Source organism: Drosophila tropicalis, unplaced genomic scaffold (genome assembly GCF_018151085.1).
Source record: "Drosophila tropicalis isolate 14030-0801.00 unplaced genomic scaffold, ASM1815108v1 contig_158, whole genome shotgun sequence".
Lineage (NCBI taxonomy): Eukaryota > Metazoa > Arthropoda > Insecta > Diptera > Drosophilidae > Drosophila > Drosophila tropicalis.
The window spans coordinates 3,215,775-3,236,207 of NW_027172602.1; the positions used below are offsets into that span (position 1 = coordinate 3,215,775).

Genomic DNA, 20,433 nt, shown 5'->3' on the forward strand with positions numbered 1-20,433 from the left:
TCCATATTACATATTTTGATATACATATTTAAACCTAAACTGAGTTAGCTTATAAAAAATTGCTACAACTAGGTCGATAAGACTAAATATGATATTAGAGAGAGAGCAAAAAAAATAGAGTATTGGAAACAATGTGAAACAAATTTATACAACAAATACAAAAAACACATAGGCTACTTATGTATGTAGGATTTTGATTAGGAAAAACCAATGAGGAGACAATCAATTCGGATTGGTAAATAAGAAATGGAGAATCTTGTGTTCAGTCTATGCACGACAGCCCCCTTCAACACCAGAGGATGTGGACCATGGGGTGCACATACCATCGACGCCATCATAGGTGAGACCCTTCGGACAGGTATACTCCCAGCCAACGATGCCGCCCGTTTCCTCAAATTTGGCACAGGAAATAAATTTTCGACAATTCAAAGGATGCGGAAAATTGCCCTGGGCCAGGCATTCAATGACGCCACGACCATGGACAATAACCTTGGGATCACTCAAAGGTTGGCTGTTCTTTTCACGTTGTTGTCGTTGCCCAGAAGCTGTGAGCTGTTGTTGCCCATTGTCATAGTAATCGGAATCCACGGAGGCACTTCGTCGCCTACTTAAAGTGGCTGAGGCTAACTCTGGCTTACTTGGCGGTCGGCTATAGACTTCAATGTATTTATGTGGACGCCGACGACTCTGCTGACGTCTAGACAGTGGAGGCGAGGAGAAATCCAAATTGGATGCAGCCGTTGTGGCTGGAGTTTGTGTAGTTGATTGTGGTCGACGTGGACGTGGTATAAGCTGACGACCTGCAAATATCATTTAGATGTGGTCTATATATATAGTCTGTATAGTAAATGGACTCACGTAAACCCTGACTCAATGCTCCAATCTCAGGTGCTTGCTTGGTAGGAGACGTGGGTGGACGAATGCTACTACTTGACGGCAGGTCAAAGTCCTCACGAGAGTGTCCATGCTCTGATAATATTTGATTGAATCGACTTGTATGTATACTAGATTTAGCTATCTGATCATCATCATCGTCGTTGGCATACAGATTCGTAGTGGTTTCACTGGTGGTGCCACCTGTGGTGGTGCGTGGTGGTGATATTGTGGAGGTCAGGGTCAGTCGGCGTTTGAAAAGTGGATTTTGGGTATGCGGCACTTCAGTGGCTGCAAATTAAGTCCAAATAACAAAATTAACATAGTTAACAATTTGATTTAAGTCTAATATCTTTAATATATTTTTTGTAACGGTTTCAATTCAATTTTCACTTTTGCCGGTCAGCTGCTAAATATCGTCATGAATCTCGGTGTTGCCCTCTAAATTTGAGTTTTGGCGCTGCCAGAAATACATAAATACAAGAGCTTTCGGTTTTCGGTAAGCTTTGTTGTGCCAGATTGCTGACTTAAATGGCCAGACTGTTGGGATTTTGGTTTTCGTTTCTATGAAATTTGAAAATTGCGCCAAGTATTGGCAATAATAAATACAAAAGGCCTCAATGTTAAACAAAGAGTCACAGTAGAAGTTGGAAGAAAAAACTAATAATTTAGTAGTACATTTTGCATAATCAAGTCGAAGCATTGGGTCTTTGACATTTAATACAAATTTACATGTTGCACAATTGTTGTTTTCATTCAACTTAACAAAAAAAAAAAACAAAAAAAGTCATGCAATTATTGCTAAGCATAGTAATTTATTGGTTTTACCTAATCAGCGATTGTGATCAAAAATAAAAAGAAGTGAAGCGCCAAAAAAATAATTGCTGATGGTTACAGTCTATAGGAGAGCTAACTCAGGTCATGTCAACAAGTTTTTTTTTTCCTTTTTTTAATGCAGATTTGATCAGAATATATGTAGGGGAAAGTAGGGCTAATCTTTATAAGTGCCCTAAGTAACGTATCAATTTTGTAGTATTCAAAAAATATGGGGTTATGTATTTTCTAACCTCGAAAATCAAGAAAAAATTTCAAAAACCTTGTGACCATTTCAAATTTTGATGACTATTAACCTTTCACTTAGGAGCTCATTTAACCCCCTGATTAATCTTTAACTTGAAATTGGGGTGAATAAATTATACGAATCAAATATGTAGATCACAATTGTTACATATTGGCAATTGTCTTTTCGTACTCACCGCTGTCATCAGCAATTGTTGATGGCGCCAAAGTGGTAAGTCGACGAGTTTGAAATTGACGACGCAAGGCAAAGCTGGCTGGTTGAAACTTGTGTTGCGAGATGATGTCATTGTTGTTGCTATGTCTTATTGCTGGCAACAATGTTGCTGACTCCTCAGTCGATTTCAACTTGTTGGCTGATGTTGCTGCTGCTGCTGCTGGTGGTGGTGTTATTGTTGTTGTTGCTAGCCTACTGCGTAGTCGATTATATTTAGAGGTCGTTGTAGTGAATTCTGCATTTTGCGTTAAAGAAGATGACGATGTTGCTGATGATGATGCTAATGATGATGATGATGATAATGATGAGTGTGGTGTGTTGATAATGCGCTTGCGTACGCTTAGGACCGGACGACGTGATACATTGGCAGTTGTCGTTTGACGCAGCTGCCAGTTGGTTGTCGGTTACGGGTAACATGAAATGAAGAAAGGCAAATCAAAATATCTTTAAGTAATTCCATTTAAAAATTTTGAATACAAAAAAAAAAAAAAATGATTATTTATCTTTTTGTTTAACTTGCTTGTGGATGACAAAATTTTGTTTTCATTCTATCGTGTGCTTTAAGAGTTTGTTTTTGTTTAAAAATTGTTTTATTTTGTTGTTGTTGTGCTGTGATTTCCATTGCAGTGCAGTTTTTTTTTTGCAGTCAACAATATGCTGTTTAACATAATAAATATTTGTTTTTATTTTGCATAAACTAAAGAGACAAATCAAATTAGCATTAGTAGAGCATGAAGAAAAGGAATATAAATTGTTAAATACTACAAAAACTACTAATACTTAAACTAAAATAATCCAATTCTAAAGTGTTGTATGCCAATAAATTTCTATATATTTTTTGTGTGTGTGCTTTAATTGTTTTATTTCAGCAAAAGTTAGAGGGAAAAATGGGAAACTGCTAAACTTAAGACTTTATGTACATAACAGATAACATAGATTAACCTACTTAAATATATAAGAGAAATATGTAAAATATATTTCATAGACTTGAGATTAGTGGAAATAGTCAACAGGTACTAAAAAAGTTCACCTTTTTCTTGAGTATTTAATGGATATGATTTGAGTTCAATGAAAACGAATATAAAAACTTGAATAATATTTTGTTTTCAACCACAAGGCGCAACCGAAAGTTATGTTGTTGTTGTTGTTGACATTGAACGGTAAGCAAAGAGACAACAAACGCCCACAATGACGTGAATTTGATCAATTGGCATCAATTTGGCATTGGGACTTGGCTAGAATAGTGTGTATGTGTGTGTGTGTGTGTGTGTGGGGTGAGTCATAAGGTAAGTTTACAGGGGCTTTGCTTATAAAAATTGTGGCTTAAAGCCAACGGCTTTTGGCCTGATTACAAGCGACATGCCAATCCGATTGCATAACACTTGTTCCGTCTTCTACAACTTTGGCAGATGCGCGCACCTTGTTGACTCAACAAACTGGTTGGGGAATTTAATAAAAAAAAAAAAACAAAATAAGAAGAAACAAAATATATTGTGCAAGCAAATATTGGTTGTTGGTAACACTCAAGTCGTTGAGGCTAAAAGTGAAGCTTAAGCTTCAGCTGAAGAGATGCGTACAGGGCGTCGCCGCCATCATCATCCGCCATCGTCGTGGTCTGAGCGTGGTGAAAGTTGTTAATCAAAAGACTGAAGACACAAACTTAACAAGGGCATCGCAAGAGAAATCCAAGTTCAACATTCAACTGGCCTTAAGGGCATATTGAAAGGAGATTATGCTTTTTGCTAGGGCAACCAACAAAATGAAAGGTTCCCCCTCCCCCAATGTTAGTAAATTTTTGCCAAAGATTTTTGTGTAAAGAGCAATTTACAACTTTGCCGTTGTAAATAACTTGAATTTTGTACATGTTGGCATTGAAGTGGCAAACAAAAACGGGTACTAAACAAGTTTAATTATTGCAAAAAAAAAATTGAAAACAAAAAGTACAAAGACAAGTGGCAAGAGACAACAAAAATTCAAGTGATAGGCAAAAAAAAAAAAAAAAAAAACAAATCAAAAAACTGACTCGACTCATGAGCTCATGAATGCAGTCGGTATGTCGTTTGGCATAAACTATTCAATGAAGTTGACTCAACAGTCTGAACTAAACACTAAATCTGATGCGAATATAATGTTTATATATGGGGATAATACATATGTATGTATATGGTTGATGGATCTGTGTCTAAGTATCAAAGTAAGAATCGTATCATCATGTAGACACTTTCACTAGCTACTGTCTTATTAGTTTTGTTTTTCTAAATAAAAGGACATATAATATCATTCCAAATTCAATTGAAAACAGATTGTTTTGATATACATATATCCTGCTGAGGAGAAACGATTCCTAATGCTCTAATTCGATCATCAGCCAGAGAAACCTTTCGAGAACCTGAAGTTATTTTCAAACTCATGGGCAAACGTTTGTTAAATTCCCATCAAATAGGGTATAATAGATTCGTTTTGAGGTTTCTCTGGTCTTCATTTTGAAACAACTTTAGGTCCTAGAGGTTTTGCCAAGTAAGTATTCACCTTTTAACATTTCTCACACTAACAAAGTCTGAAATAATTGCTAAGCATTTTGTTCAGTGGCGGATCTGGCGTATCTTTAATGTAAAAAATGTTTGCAAACTTGCCTAAGAATCCGCCACTGAGTTTTCCCTTTAACCAAAGCCTGATTCAATAAACTTGCTTGTTAGCCTTCTGAAAATGACATTTAAATATTTATTGTGTGTTTTGGTTTTTTGTTTTTTTGCCGGAATTCCAAAATGTTTGACATTTCTGTCTACAATTTATTTATGCGACATCTTTTCTTTAAATGCCTGGAAATTTTAGACATATGAAAGGTTGGAGTTTTCTTCCCTGCATAAAAGAATCCTAAATGAGAGACCCTTAAGCAAACATTTCAAACTCCTCAAGCAATGGATCTATCCTTAGCATAAAGCCAAGAAAGAGCTCTTGAAAGATGTTTCAACTAACTTCCTTAAGCAAAGTATCCCTATAACTACATAGATAAGTGTGGGTTAAAAGTGAGGTGAATTGGAACCTGAGTTTTTTGTTTAATATTTACAATCCTTTAGCTTTTGATTTCAAATTTATATTTGTGTGTATTTTGTTTTTGTCCACCCGTTTTGTATTATTAATGTAAGAGTGTCTGTGTGTGTGTGTGTGTGTGTGTGTGTATGTGTGTGTGTGTCTCTGATGTTATAGATACAAGGTGCTCGTTCAGATTTCATGTAGGATATATCTACAAAAAATATATATGTATATTTTATATGTGTGTGATTTGTTTCATTGATTTTCTTTAGTTGTTGAATTTTTCGTTTTGTTTTTTTTTTTGTTGTTTTATTAATTTATTTTTGTGCATAAATATTTTACAACTAAAAACTAATTGCAATTAACTTAATTTAAGATTTGGAAAAAAATAAAAATAGATGGATAGAGAAAAATTAAGATAAAAAGGGGACGCGGAAAGAGCAAGAAAAACTGCGCATAATGAAAAGCAAATATTTTTTTGAAAAAAAAAAATCAAACCTCAAAGTCAAGTTGTTAAAAATAAATTGTTGAACCAATTTTGTTTTCGTCTTTGATTTTAAATGAATTTAAGTTCATGTATGTGAGTATATATGTAAATGTGTATCTGTGTGTGTGTGTGTGTGTGTGTATTGGCGGTTCATGGCAGCTTGAAGAGTAGAAATTTTTACCAATTGGTTTTGATTTATGTTTTTTAAATAATTTACAAGCAAAGTAAAAGCAGCAATAGCTTTAGAAAATTTTGAAAAATTAATTTTTTGTTTTTTTTTTTTTTTTTTTAGAAGAATTAAATCAATGCAATGAATTTTTTTGTTTTGTTTTTGCCAAAAAAAAAAAAAAAAGCAACGCAGCCAATTATTTACATGGATGGCAGTTGATTAAGGCTTATCAATTTTTTGTTTGTGTTTTGTTTTCTGTATAAGACTAGAAATAATTAACTACAATTAACGCTTTGATAACTTTATGGCGTTTCAGTGGTTGTTGTTGTTGTTGTTGTGGGTGTTTCTGGTGTTGTTGTTGTTGTTGTTGTCGATGACTTTCGCCGATTTAAACGACGACCACCACGACCACGACGTGGCTTTTTGCGATGCACCACATGTGTCTCAGTACTATAACTGATTTTTTCGCTAATGCTGCTGGCATTATTATTGCTAATTGTTGTTGTTGTTGTTGTTGTTAATATTTGTTGTTGTTGTTGTTGTTGTTGATAGCCACTAATAGCGCCACTATTTAAGAGCAATTGTTGATCATTTGTATTGCTGTTGGTGTTAGTGTTTGTGTGGGTTATTGTTGCTGTTGTGATTTGATTTTGTGATTCCTGTTTGTTGTTAGTATTAAAAGTGATTGTTGTCGGTTCATTAAGAATTGTTGTTGCTTCAACACCATCATCTTTTATAAGTTTATTGCTCTCATTTGTGCCATTGTCAAGTGTTTGATGTTGATCCATCAAAGTTATCAGATTATCTTGTGGTGCTTCTATAACCGCCGCATGTTGCACAGAGAATGCTGAATTAGAATCATTATCGGGCATTAATGTGGTATTATCAATACCAATCTCCGATGACGATGATGATGCTGACGACGAGCCGGACGATGATAATTCAGATTCAGACTCGGATTTTTGTACCTTACTCAATATGACCTTATCAAGATTGGCTATAGAAATTACCAAAGGTGAGGATTCATTTGATTCGGGACGTAAAAGGGGAACAATTGGTCTTACATATGTGTTGGCCAGTGGTGTTGTTGTTGCTGTTGCTGTTGTGGTTGTCTCAAAGTTGTTGATGCTACTGCTATCGGTGGTGGGGTTGGAGATGGTGGTGCTGGTGCTGGTGGTCTCGCTGCTGCTTGTGGTCTCAATCTCTCCTAGTATTTGATTGCTACTTAACTGTTTACCCTTGCGTGCCGAATCAAATAGACCCTCCAATGAGATAGTCGATGTCTCCAATGCTCCAACTAATACCTCTGGCAATAATGATTTACCACTACGATCGGCATCTAAGTCGGCCTCCTCCTGCTGGGGCAGACTATTACGCACCGGTGTTGAACTGGAACTATGATATACTGTCGGTTCAGTGGGCGTATAATCCGCTACAGTACTATGGCCATCATTTATCTGTATAGCACTGCCATCGACCAGATGGACATATTTTACGACACTTATCTCACCTAGCTGCTCGACATGCGGCAGAGATTCCACACGCAATGTGCCAAAGTCCTGATTGGCCTTCGATTTGCGTTGGGCAGCCTTGGCCTGCTTTGAATTGATTTCGACAATGCGATTGATCTCAATTAGCTTATGCTTGGGCTCCACTTCGGTGGTTTTGGTTGGCAGATTGGCGGCCAGAGATGGTCGCCGTGTGGGCTTCAATTGCGAATCATCGCCATCGCTATCGAGCAGCGTGAAGACATGCAACAAGGTGGTGGCTGGCGGTGGCTGAGGCGTCGTCCATGAGCCATCATCCTGTGGGATTGAAGATGCATTAGCATTGTCAGTGGATTCGGTTTCGGTAACGCTATCGAGTTCAGTGTTTTCAGTGTTGTTGGATTGTTGTTCTTGTGTCGATGTTGATGGTGTGTTTGGTGATCGTGGTGGTTGTGGTTGTAGTGGTGCTGATTGTGGTGTAGTTGTCAAAAAGCCCTGCTCGAGGCTATTGTCCTGCCCTTGACTGACCACCACCTTGGGCTTGAGCGTTGTATGCTTCTTGCTATGGATCTTAAAGATTTTCTTATTTCGTGCATTCAGCGCATCAATATTCAGGTCTTCGATCAACGAATTCTCATTGGCCGTCTCACTTGTCTCTGTGGTCGATGGACCCGTGTATTTTCTCTCATAGCTTCTTGTATTGCTCGGTATAAATGGTGCCGGCTTGAGTGGTGTCAATGGTGTGGTTCGCTCATAATCATTAGCCACCGGGCGCAATGTTAGATTGGGTGTAGCCACTCCCGGTGGACGATTGATGACGCGGGGACGTTTGGTACTACTGCTACCATTACTACTACTACTGCTAGTGCTACTACTACCACTAGTACCGAAACGAGAACCGGTGCTAGATGTTGAACTGGATTGGCGATTGCGTGGATTGTAGGGTACATTGCCAGAGCCTGTTGTTCCAGGCCCAGTCGGTGTATAGCTGGGACGACTGCCGGGTGGTATACGATTATTTTTGGGCTTATAGGCGGGTTTGGCATGTGCCTCAGTTGTCTCTTCGACTTCATCATCATCCGCATCGTCATCATCATCTCCATCATTGTCATCGTCGTCGTCATCTTCCTCCCCGCTTTCTTGCTTCTCTTCTTTTGCTTTCGACTTACTGATCTCGGACTGCGATTGCTGCGATTTAATCGGTTTGGATAGGGCAAATGGCCGTTTTATTGCCACCACTTGAGGAGGCTCTTCTTCTGGCTCGGCTTCGTCATAGTCACCATCTTCTTCATCGTCATCATCATCTTCGCCTTCGCCGTTCTTTGGTCTTTGCTGTTGCTTAAAACGCTGTGTGCCCGGAAGACGTGATCCTCTGGGATCACTGCGCACAAAACCTTCACCCGTATTCTTTACGCTCGAATTGAATGGATCGAAACGACCATTCTTTCGACGCACAAATTTGCGTGTGGGTCGTGTAGTATTAAAGATCACAGACGGCGCCTTCGTTGTCAGGCTTTGGCCTTGCACGGGAGAATTCACCGGGCGCTTGGCCACTAATTTACGACGGAAGACAGGACGTTTTGCCGGCGAGGCCGGAGATGGCAAGTCGACTGTTGTATTAACATTCTGAGACTTCTCACTCAAGAGTTTCTTTAGTCTATCATTGATAACACCATCTTCACCATCACCGCGGGCTTGTTCAATCCTTACTTTATTCCTCAAGCGTTGCAAATCGGATGAATTGCCGGCATCTTCGGCTATATCGTCACGTGTCTGACCATTAAGGCGGCTATTGATCACCCCGTCCAAGGGCTCACCACGGGCTTGCTGTTCCTTGAGACGATTACGTATGCTAAGTAAATCATTTGAATCTTCATCTTGTCCTGCATTGAAACGACTACGCTTTGGCACAAATGGCTTTCGTGTGGTGGTGGTGGTGCTATTGAGAGTGGTTTCTCCTAATTTCTCCTCATCGTTAGAGTTATTCTTTTCAGAGCTTGCCTCTACGGGTCTCAGTTTACGGACAATTTTACGGAAACGTTTTGTGGGTGAAATGATAGTAGTGGTGTTGTTGGTGGTGGTTGTGGTGTTGCTTGTTGTTGTTGTTGTGGTGTCTTGGTTAATATTAGTGGCGCTATTCAAAGTGGTGGTGCTGTTCAAATTAGTTATATTATTGCTATTATTTATCTGCAATGGTCGACGATATTTAAGAACACGTATACGTCTCGGTGTGGGCGCACTCGGCATTTTGGTGGTGGTGCTAGTTGTGGTGGTGGCGGTGCTGTTGTCGTCACTATCGTAATCATCATTATCATCATCAACATCTTGTTCGGCCTCTACTTCATCATTTTCATCATCATCTGACTGAGTATGGATAATTTCAGTTACCTGAACACGTTTCCGTGAGCCATAGGGCAAACGGCTTGGTGTGGTTGATGTTCTTGATGTTGCTGTTGTTGTTGTTGTAGGTGGTGGTGGTGGTGTTGCTGATGTTGGTGTGCGGCTCAATTGATAACGATTCTGAAAACGTCGTTTAGAATTAACGTTATTACCTAGATCATTTAAACTACTAGAGACACGACCATTCTCAATATTATCAATCTCTTCGTTTGCCTCATCACTAACAGTTTTTGTGTTGTTGTTGTTGTTGTTTTGTTGGTTTTGATTGTTTCTATTGTTAAATTTGAAACGATTAATCAAATAATTGGCTACGGTGCTATTACTACGATTTGTGCTCAAATTAGTTACACTACTACGACCATTGTTATTAATATTATTGATATTGGTATTGGTATTAGTATTATTTTGGGAATATTCATCATCCTCATCCACCTCCGCTTCAATATCATCCCCATTCCCATCCCCCTCTTCCTCACCCTCTCCATTCTCAATGTCAATGTCATTCTCTTCAGTCTGTTTCTGTACCTGTGTCTGTAGTTGTCTTTGTTTTTGTTGCTGTCTACTGGCAAGCAGCTGGTTTAGTCGAGATGTTGTTTGGATTCTGGGTTTCTCTTGCTCTTGATCGTCCTCCTGCTCATCCTGCTCTTCGTCCTCCTCATTGTGCTCCTCCTCTTCATCATCTTCATCATATTCTTCTTGGTCTTCAACTTTCTTGTACAGATTACGATTCAAGGCTACCAAATTACGACGAGTACTTGTATTTAATCTCACTGGAGCCAATGTGGTTCGTCGGAGAATCGAGGTTCTATCGCGATCATCTAGCAAGGCACGATGACGATTTGTTGCAAACAAACCTTCACGAGCAGCGGCCGCACCACGGTTCTCGGCATCCGTCTTAGCGTCAAAGTCACTTTCAATGGTACTTTCTGGGGTGGGGGCGGTGGTGGTGGTGGGGCGGCTTGCTGTGAAGCGATTACGTGTTCGACTCAAGTTTGCATAGGAACGTCGGGTAGTTACCTCAGCGTTCGTTGAACTATTAAAACGTCCACGTCCGCGTGTCAACAGTTGACTACGTGATGCGGACTCTGTCGTTGTCGTTATCTCTATCTCATTATCAGGGCTTGGTTTTACTGTGGTGGTACGTCGACGAATAAGAAGCTGTCGTCGTGATGTGGGACTTGCAGTTGTGCTTGTACTTGTCGAACTCTCATTCTCCTCTTGCCCATTAGGAATAGTTGTTCTTGTTGTTGTTGATGAAGTGTTTAGCCGGCGACGTATTGTAAGTTGACGTCGAGAAGTTGGTGATGGCTTTGCTGTGCTGGTGGATGGTGTGGTAGTAACTATCACACTTTCCTCATCTGCATTTTCATCATCATCAGTGATTTCATTGATCGCTTCTAGCTCCTCGTCTTCAAGAGGTTCTTCCGTGGTGATTGCAGCTTCTTGAGGGGTTGGTTTAGCAGTTGTTGTCTTTATGATCTCGTCTTCATTCTCTACTTGTTGATTTCGGGAAGTAAAAGGTTTTCGTCTATCAGCTGAAGGTGTCGTTGTTAGCAAAGCATTTTCGTTGTCCTCTTCATCGTCGGTGTTCTCATTGATTGCCTGCAGCTCTTCGTCTTCTATAGGTTCTTCTGTGGCGGTTCCTAGTGCTGGTTTTCTATTGATTCCTGCATAGGGACGACGTGACGTTGGTTTGACAGTTGTTGTCTTCGTGTTCTCGCTTTCTTCCTTAACTAGTTGACTTCGGGAAGTAAACGGCCTTCGTCTATTTGCAGAGGGTGTTGTTGTGGCTAATATTATTTCTTTGTCGTCGAAACTTTCATTGACTGCATGGAGCTCTTCCTCCTTCAAGGTCTCAACCGTGCTGGTGGTATCAGTTGTGGTTTCTAGCGGGCGTTGCCTGTTAAGTCCTATATATGTACGACGAGGAGCTGGCTTGGCAGTTGTCTTCGTAGACGTCTCCTTTTGTTTGTCCTCTTCACCGTCGGCGCTCCCGTTAATAGCCTGAAGCTCTTTGTCTTCTAGAGGTTCTTCTGTGGTAACGTTAGAGGCGGTGCCTAGCACAGGTTTCCTATTGATTCCTGCATAAGTACGACGAGGAACTGACTTTGCAGTGGTCTCTGTCTCGCTCTCATTTTTGACTGGTTGAACGCGTCGAGTAAAAGGTCTTGGTTTATTAGCTGCCGGTGTAGTTGTTACTAAGTCATTTTCGTTGTCCTCTTCACCGTCAGTGTTCTCATTGATGGCCTGGAGCTCTTCGTCTTCTAGAGGTTCCTCTGTGGCTGTGTTTGAGACGGTTTCTAGTGGTCGTTGTCTATTAAGTCCGACATAGGTTCGACGGGGAACTGGTTTAGCAGTTGTCTTTATAGTCGTCTCATTTTGTTTTTCTTTTTCATCATCGGCGGTCTCATTGATTGCTTTGAGCTTTTCGTCTTCCGTGTTAGAGGCGGTTCCTAGCGCAGGTTTCCTACTTATTCCTGTATAAGTACGACGAAGGGTTGACTTGGTAGTCGTCTCATTTTCACTCTCATTAATCACTAGTTGACCTCTGGGTGTAAAAGGTCTTCTTCTGAATGAAGAAGGTGTCGTTGAAACTAAAACATTTTCCTTGTCCTCTTCGCCGTCAGCGGTCTCATTTATTGCCTGGAGCTCTTCGTCATCCAGAGATTCTTCCTTGGTTCCTTGCGGACGTTGTCTATTGATTCCTGCATAAGTACGACGTGTCGTTGGTTTAGCAGTCGTACTACTTATGCTGACTGTGGATCTATTTGGAATACGTTGAGGTATACTATAGATTCTCTTTGTACTCGACTCATTCTCGTCCTCAGCGACCTCTACTTTTGCGGCCAAGGTTAAACGTGTACGGTTCAATTTGCTGTACGTACGTAATGATCTCGCATCTTCCTCCTGCCGTTCATCTTCTAAAACAGACAGCTGTACAATGCGGGAGGTTTCGTTGACGGTTGAAGACGGTTCCTGAAGTGTTGTTTTAAAGGTTTTTCCCTTGCGTATACCTTGCACTGTGTTATTCTCCTCCGATTTTGCCCCCAGGTGACCTACATTGACCCGGGGGTTTTCAATAAAAAATGACCGAGTTCGGAATTAATTTCACGCGCTTGCTCCATGGCTAAGCGTTGCTCCATTTCACTGCTAGTTTCTTCCTGATTGTCAACGGAATTGCTACCAGTTGGCTCGCTATTCTCGCTAACATTAAAGACATCGTGAATCTGTTGGCGTATATTGACCGTAACACTTTCAATGTCGGGTGGTGCCGGTGACTTGTCTATATAGGTGATGGGTGAATCCTTGACATACTGATAGTACTTTCGTCGATGATAAATGGGTAGTGATAGGTCATCCTGGTTCGATGAAGGCGTGTTGGTGGTGCTCTCGTTTGCCTCGACATCATTATTTGTCTGTAGACGATTCAATGCGCTTATGTATTTTTGCTTAAGTGCACTCAAATCATCAGTTAAAGTGGTTGATGGTGGTGTCTCTGTTGTTGTTGAAGTTGTCGTGGTGGTGCTGGTGCTTTTTCTGGCTGACAGACGACTCTCGAAACGCTGTCTGGCCGCTGCTAGTTGATCTTCTGTGGTGTCTTCTACAATGGCTGATGATGAAGTTGAGAGGGTTGAAGGTTCCTCTGTGGTTGTGGTTGTTGTTGTTGTGGTAGTGGTACTTGTAGTAGGTCGCTTGAAGGTGTGTACAATGCGACGTGTAGTCACTTCGGGATTCGTTTCAGTTGTCGATGCTCTGGTAGTTGTTCTTGTTGTTGGAGTGGTAGGAATCCTTGTGGGTCTGGTACGTCTCTCAATGGTTTTAGCTGTTGTTGTTGTTGTCTGAAGACTATCACCTTTCACCTCATCGTCCGTCTCATATTCATATTCCTCCACCTCTTCACGCTCAATGGTCTCCTTGGGCCGCTTTAGAAGTCGCCTACGTGTCTTTGTCACAGTCGGTTTATTTTCACTCTGCCTGTTACGTGATCCACGTGATGCAAAGTCCAAGGCCAAAAGCGAGGAGAGATCATTACTCTGGAACTTGACCGATCCACGATTTCGTGTAACGGTACGCGGTGTGGTGGTACTTGCTAATGGTTGGCTAACCTCATCATAGACATACTCATATTCCGCTGGTTTCTCCTCCACGATTTTCGTGTGTATCTGCTTAACAACCTTGCGGCCAGCATCAATGGTTCTTACATTTGTGGTTCGGGTGCGTGTTATGCCATTCCCTAGGCTCTCCACCTTTGTGGATGTCCTATTGTGCTGTCCATTTAATGGAGTGCGACTGTTAAGTTTCTTATTCTCACGCTGACTGGCTATAAATGTTTTCTTGACCTTATCAGCAGCATCATCAACTTCACTAGCATCGGGAACTGGAGTCGTTGTTGTTGTTGTAGTTGTGGTGGTGCTGGTGGTGCTACTGGAGCTGCTGAAGCTGTTGGAGCTGTTTTTGCCGTTAATAGTGCTGGTTCTAGAATTCACCCGCTTATTTGCATCGGCTGCTAAAAGTGAAGACAGATCACCTTCTTTACTAGGCCGATATTTGCCACGTACGATAACCCGACGTCTGGATGGAGTGGAAGTGGTGGTCTCCACATTCTCTTCGGTTGTCGTAGATGTTGAGCTGACGGTGCTAGTTGTCGTGAATTTGTTGCGTAAGAATGACCGACGAGTCGTAGCTTCAGTAGGACCCTCTGTGGAAGTTGTTTCTGTGCTGGCATTGATTGCTGACTTCTCCTCGTTGATCAAAGAAGCTTCTGTGGTTATATTGTCATCTTCCTTTGTTTCTGTGCTGCTTTCCTGTGTTTCAGTGCTACTGCTCAAAGGTGACTCTTCGGTGGTGCTTGTAGTGCTAGTTGCATCGTTGTCTAAAACATCTGGCACTAAGGTTGTATCTTGCAGTGAATCTTCCTGCTCGGTAGCCGTGTTGCTATCATCGCTAGTTTGCTGTGACGGAGCTTTGGTTTTACCCCTTTCAATGGCTGGCGGTTCGTCATCAATTATCTCGGCAGCAATATTTTCATCCTCGTTAGTGGTATCAGAAGATTGAAGACCAACAGCAGGAAGTGATGCAGTTTCATTTTTGTTTTTAGCTTCATTAGCTGCCTCCGTTTCTTGCTCGGCTGAATTTAGGCGTCTGCTTCGATATTTGGTACTTGAATCCACTTGAATCTCGGGGTTCTCATCGTCAGCGTCCAAACGCTTGCCAGCATACCTACGTGAGTCTTTGTTTTCAGTGTCCAAAGTATTTGGGTTCACTGCAGGACGTCGGGAAGGACGTCGCACAGTGCGCCAATTGGTGGTGGTACGATTTTGATCTGTGCTTAAACTAGAGCTAACTACTTCATGCCTTAGACTATTGCCACCATTACCAGCTACGTCTACGTGATTGTTTTTGTTGTTGTTGGTGGTGGTGGTGGTTGTATTTGTATTTGTATTGGTTTGGGTGGTGTCATGACTATGACTGGCACTCACCTTTGACCTATCCACTTGGGATAGTCGCGTTTTCACTGTATTCTCAACTGCTTCGTTAATATTATCGTTATCAGTGCTGTGTTGTGTGGTGGTTGAGGTTGGGGTGGTTGTTGTTGTGGGACGTGTGCGTCTTCGGGGATAACCAAAGGGCCTTGGACTAGATATCCTATTACCCACGTCACTTAAGTTAAGGTCAGGATTGGTTGTTGTTGTTGTGGTTTTGGTTTTGGTTTTAGTTAGTTTCGGTTCTTGTTCAGATTGTTGTTGTGTTTTTTGTGGTTGCCTTCTACCCGAGTAGGTGGTTCTAAAGCTATTAACGTTAGGAATATTGCTGCTGCTGCTGCTACTCAAACTATTTGGACTAGCATCGTTGACTGCTTCTGCATTTTTACGTCTCTGACTGATTGTTAGATATTTCGTTTGATTTGGATTTGGGGATTGTGTTACCTCATCGCTATCAATATGGTCATTGTTTACGTCATTAATGTCGTTGCTTGTTGTCGATGTTGCTGTTGCTGTTGTTGTTGTTGTTGTTGCCAGTTCGTCCGCTGTGGTTGTTGTTCCTGTTGTTGTTGTTGTTATTTTAAGGATCGGGATTGGAGTGGGATTCGCACTATTCAATAAACTGACCGGCAATTGAGTGGTTAATTCAATTTCATCAGTCAAACTCAATGAATCAATGCTCGAGGTTTGGGATTCAATTGTGGTTGTGGTGGCTTCTACATTGGGTGTGGGTGTAGGTGTGGGTGTGGGTGTCTGATTGGTTGTGGACAATGTTAGGTTAGTTATGCTAGTGCTTTCAATTGGTTCGGTAATTTCATTTAATATGGTTAAGGTTTCTGGATGGTGAGTGGTGCTAGGTGGTTGTGGTGGTGGTGCTGCTTCTTCTGCTGTTTGTATTATGTTATTAGACAGCACATTGTTGCTGCTGTTGGCCTTGGCAGTCTCAGTGAAGGTGGTTGTTGTTCTTGTTGTTGTTGTTTCTGGTGTTGCTGTGGTTGTTGTTGTTGTTCTGCTGCGACCAATGCTCGCGTATTTACGTGTATTTGTGGTGCTTGTGAGACTTTGTTTGCTTAGTACCGTTACATTTTGCTGTTGTTGTTGCTGCTGTTGCGGCTCCTCATCATATTCCTCATCATCCTCTTCAGTATCATCCGACGATGCCGATATAGTTGTACTCTTGGTTGGTCTGGTGCGTTCAAAATATTTGTATCTGAATTGAAATAAAATTGAAATTAACAATTGGCATTTTCTTCTTTTCAATTTCTTCAGGCATAAAGTCTAAAAGTGGGTATTTGATAGTGAAGAGGATATATCACTTACCGATTAGTTGATAAACTTGAAGCTGATTCCGTTCCCGTTGCCAAAGTGGTTGGCGTCTCTGGTTTCTCGGTCGTACGTCCACGTGTATTACCTAATGTGGAATAGGATTTGATTGGCTTTCTTTCCTGATCTGGATCCTCCTCGGGGTCAGCAGGAGCCACTGTGCTGGGTCGAGTGCGTCGTAGGCTGGTATATGAGGGAGTTGGTGGACTGTATGGCCTTCTAGTGCTTGTCTCTTGTTCCTCTTCTTTGGCCTCTGCATTCGGTTCTTCACCGTCCTCCTCATCGACATCTTCGTCTTGCTCATCTTGGCGAGTTTTCGATGAACCAGATTTATTTGCATTTCGATTCCGATTGATTGTGACATATTCCTTACGCTCTTTCAGGAAACCATCGAATTCGGATAGTTTTTCAATACCCTCATTCTGTGGACCCTGTCGACTGTTACCCCTCAGAACGGATGAGTATTTGGAGTAGCTGCTATCTGGACTTGCCGTCGTTGTGGTAGTGCCAGTCGTTGGTTCACTATTCACTTTGAACGTAGATGTCTTACGGGTTAGAGAACTTAGAGTGCCCTGACGACTTAGCACACGATCGTAGAGCGATTTACTAATGGTCGACGGTGTGGTGGCACCTCCACCCGCATTGCCAATGGGGGAGTTCTCTTTCAATGTAATCGATCCGTCTTTGTTGCGCAACAAATGCTTCTCCAGTTGCTCAACGCCTCCCACTTTGCGAATGAGATCGATTAGCTCTTTAATGACCTGAGGGTCTTCTTCTGCATCTTTGGATTTGCCAGGTTGTCGTCTGGCATCATCATCATCAGCATCATCAACAGCAGCATCAGCCTCCTCTTCATATTCCGTTTCGTCATCAATGGTGGACGGCCGTGTGGTCGTTGTTGTTGTGGTGCTGGTCGTCGTGGTGGTGGTGCGTGGATAAATGGGCCGTGTCACTGCAGGTGGGGCAGCTGTCACACGATTTGTCCTCACTGTAGTGGTTGGGATCGGCGATGTTTGTGGTGCTGCAGTTGTTGATCTAAGCAAAAGGGTTTTAAGTAAGCATTTCCATTTGTTTTGGTTGCGTTTATATACACTTACTTTTTAGTCTTGCATGGCACATTGCGGGCAAAGTCACAGGAATCAGCTGCCGGATTGAAATACAGTCCCGACGGGCAAGTAAACTGATGAGCCACAATACCCAGACCAGATGGACCACTATCCAGACACCAGTAGTATTTCTTACAATCCCTGGGATGTTGGAAAAAGCCTTCCTCTTCGCACTTGAAATCAGAGCCCGGATCGGGTGTGGTGGGTGGTGGTGGTGTGGTCGAGGCGCGTCCTCCTATGTAGAGAGAAGAACCCTCAGCTTCAGTCAAACGTATGTTGGTGCTGGGTGGGGCATTTGTTGTTGTCGTTGTGGAAGTGGCAGCTGGACGTCGTCCAGAGGATCCACTTGTGGGACGTCGTGTGCTTCCCAGAGCGGGTTTAGAATTCAAACGATTTCTGGTGGTGCTGCCATTATCTGTACGGCTACGTGAACGTGATGGCTTTTGAGGTCCACTTGATTTGGCCACCTCATTGATACCCAATCTATATGATAAGTTTCGTTAGTAACTCATACATTTACAACGTGCATGGTATGAAATACTTACCCCAAAGACTCAATCATAGCCTCTTTGGCTGCCTCAATTAATGGATATGGTTTTCCACTGCATGTGCCACGGAAATCATCGTTATCAATGGCCCAGAACATGATGCCACCCAAACCCTGGGCAACCACATATTCGGCCTTCTTGCGTACAATTGCCTCGTCGTCATAGCCAACCCATTGATTGCGTCTATAGGCATATGGACCCATCACATTGGCATTTGGCTGAACTATAGTCCATTCAGGATCATCTTTTAGATTTTGACAGATCTGGAAGAGCACAGTAGATAATAGGTACTTAAAATGCCTCAAAAATGACATATCTCTCTCTCACAACTCTTACCTCATAATAGGCCAAATAGCCTTTTTCTCTTGTGGCATCACCCTGTTCGCCGGGTCCTTCGGATGGGGCACCCAATTCAGTGCTTTCCTCATTGATCAACGTGTACGAACGACCATATGTGGGTATTCCCAGAACCAACTTATCACGATCAGCTCCAGCCTTTAGATAGTATTTAATAGAATAGTCCTAAAAGAGAAACAATCAATCAATTATCCTTTTGTAAAGATGAAATCAATCGCTTAACTTACAATATTGAGCTCAGCATCGTAATTGTATTCAGAGTCCTCTTCCAGAGAGTACAATGGAGCGTGATGGTTAACCGATGGCTCATGCGATGAATGAAAATCATAGGTGAGAACATTAAACCAATCCAGATATTTATTCAACTTTGGCACATCGTAACCCTTGTCAATGTATTCGATGCCCGCGGGCACGGCCATGGTGAGCAGAAGACGTGTTCGTCCAGTTTTCTCAGCCTCCCGCTCGAACTCCGCTCTCAACTCCTGAACGAATTGTGCATAATTATCGCGATCTCGGGACTTGCCACCCTCACGATGAGCTGGATACTCCCAATCAAGATCAATGCCATCGAAATGATTTTGTCGCAAGAATTTCAATATATTCTTAATAAATTGCTGACGACGCTCCGGATTGGCCACCAATGGAGAGAAACGTGAACTCGCCTCATTCCAGCCTCCGATGGCAATCATGGTTTTTAATTGCTTGTTGTAGGTTTTAAGGCCCGTGAACTTGGCATAGCCACCTGAACGAGTACAGGGTAGAGTGGGCCAAAAGGGAAACCAAATGGGTAAACGGAAATGAAAGTCGAGTTAAATTAAATCCTTGCTAATTGGTTTCAGATGGGCGTGTCTGGCTTACCCTGCTCTATATCCTGATATTTGTCGAACGGCTTCATTTGATTATCCTTGGTGAATCCACCAAATGCGTAAACCAAATGTGTACACAAATATGGATTTATATTCTGTGGATTGAATTTGGCTGTGCCTGGTCTATAGACACTCCAATTGGTGTAATAACACACTACGCGACCCTCGCTGCTGACCACTGAGTAAGAAGAAATATATAAATGGAAACAAATTAATAATCAATGTAAAAGTAAAATTGTTTGCTTCTTGTTAGTTTGAATTATATTATTTCGAAAACTTTAAAGCAAGAACAAGATGAGACAGAATTGTAAGACCAAACAACTGCTATAACTGTTTGAGAATCATAACTAGAAGAACCACTGTACTAGAGTACAGCTTAAAACACTTAAGAATAATCAAAGATAGTAACTTATTTTCAAAAAGAAGGGTAATCATTTGTCAGACTGGGATTATCAAAACTTAGATCCCTCTTCTATAGATTGAGTTTTGATTAATTGAATTAATGTCTCCCTTAATATTTGTATTTTCTTGCATTATCTTAACAAGCATTTAATAAACGATGCTGAATGGTTTCAATACTAATCAAACTATATTTGTCGATAATCCGAAAACTTTCTATATAATTTTCTAAGAGATAGCTTCTATGGCAACGACTATTTGGATTTATATTTTTATTATATTATACTCTTGTTCTCGTTCATGCTAGGATCGGAAATGTTAGATTAGAATTGCCAAGAGTTCCACTTACCATTGATGCAATAGGCAAGAGCGCAGAGCAGGAAAAGCGTTTGCCAGGCCGCTCCACGCCGGAACTGTAAATAAAGGAAACATAAGCGAATTAAAAAATGTTGTCTATTGTTGTTCATATTGGTTATAATATAAAACATGGTTAATCGAATTAATAGAGGAAGTCTTTAGATCTAAACTTGCCACACTTTCAGCATTGACACAGTGACATCAATGAGCCGGAGTAGCATCATCATCATCATCATCTACCACAGACCCCC

At 41.5% G+C, this 20,433-nt stretch overlaps 2 protein-coding genes across 3 annotated transcripts; both read right to left on the reverse strand.

Moving 5' to 3' along the window:
• Window positions 1–177: 177 nt before the first annotated feature.
• Cht6 (Chitinase 6) lies at window positions 178–20,199 on the reverse strand. 2 transcript variants are annotated; one of them, XM_068283555.1, is made up of 12 exons: window positions 20,175–20,199; window positions 19,419–19,604; window positions 18,788–19,302; window positions 18,540–18,725; window positions 18,201–18,466; window positions 17,647–18,138; window positions 16,547–17,584; window positions 15,224–16,436; window positions 6,921–9,863; window positions 2,130–2,553; window positions 859–1,164; window positions 178–800 (listed from the first exon to the last, which is right to left on the reverse strand). In XM_068283555.1, the coding sequence occupies exons 2-12, from the start codon at window positions 19,453–19,455 to the stop codon at window positions 268–270; spliced, it is 7,953 nt and encodes a 2,650-aa protein (XP_068139656.1). In that variant the 5' UTR covers window positions 19,456–19,604; window positions 20,175–20,199; the 3' UTR covers window positions 178–267. The 2 variants fall into 2 exon arrangements, with proteins under 2 accessions (XP_068139656.1, XP_068139657.1); XM_068283556.1 differs by lacking the exon at window positions 6,921–9,863 and having other exon boundaries at window positions 16,304–16,436; window positions 20,175–20,195.
• On the reverse strand, window positions 9,964–15,096 carry LOC137582462 (serine-rich adhesin for platelets-like). Its single transcript, XM_068297016.1, has 4 exons — window positions 15,092–15,096; window positions 12,804–14,963; window positions 10,092–12,507; window positions 9,964–10,014 (listed from the first exon to the last, which is right to left on the reverse strand). The coding sequence occupies exons 1-4, from the start codon at window positions 15,094–15,096 to the stop codon at window positions 9,964–9,966; spliced, it is 4,632 nt and encodes a 1,543-aa protein (XP_068153117.1).
• Window positions 20,200–20,433: the final 234 nt, after the last annotated feature.

Bases quoted from the DNA above. Each gene is read 5' to 3' on its own strand.
- Cht6 (XM_068283555.1), bottom strand. From the start codon at position 19,455: ATGAAGCCGTTCGACAAATATCAGGATATAGAGCAGG. The intron at 18,726-18,787 runs GTAAGTTAAGCG...TTTCTCTTTTAG, and splicing joins ACGATGCTGAGCTCAATATT to GACTATTCTATTAAATACTA. The intron at 801-858 runs GTGAGTCCATTT...TGATATTTGCAG, and splicing joins AGCATTGAGTCAGGGTTTAC to GTCGTCAGCTTATACCACGT.
- LOC137582462 (XM_068297016.1), bottom strand. The intron at 12,508-12,803 runs GTAGGTCACCTG...TATTCCAAATAG, and splicing joins TTGAAAACCCCCGGGTCAAT to ATCCACAGTCAGCATAAGTA. The intron at 10,015-10,091 runs GTAACTAATTTG...ATTTAACAATAG, and splicing joins ATAACAATGGTCGTAGTAGT to AAACAATCAAAACCAACAAA.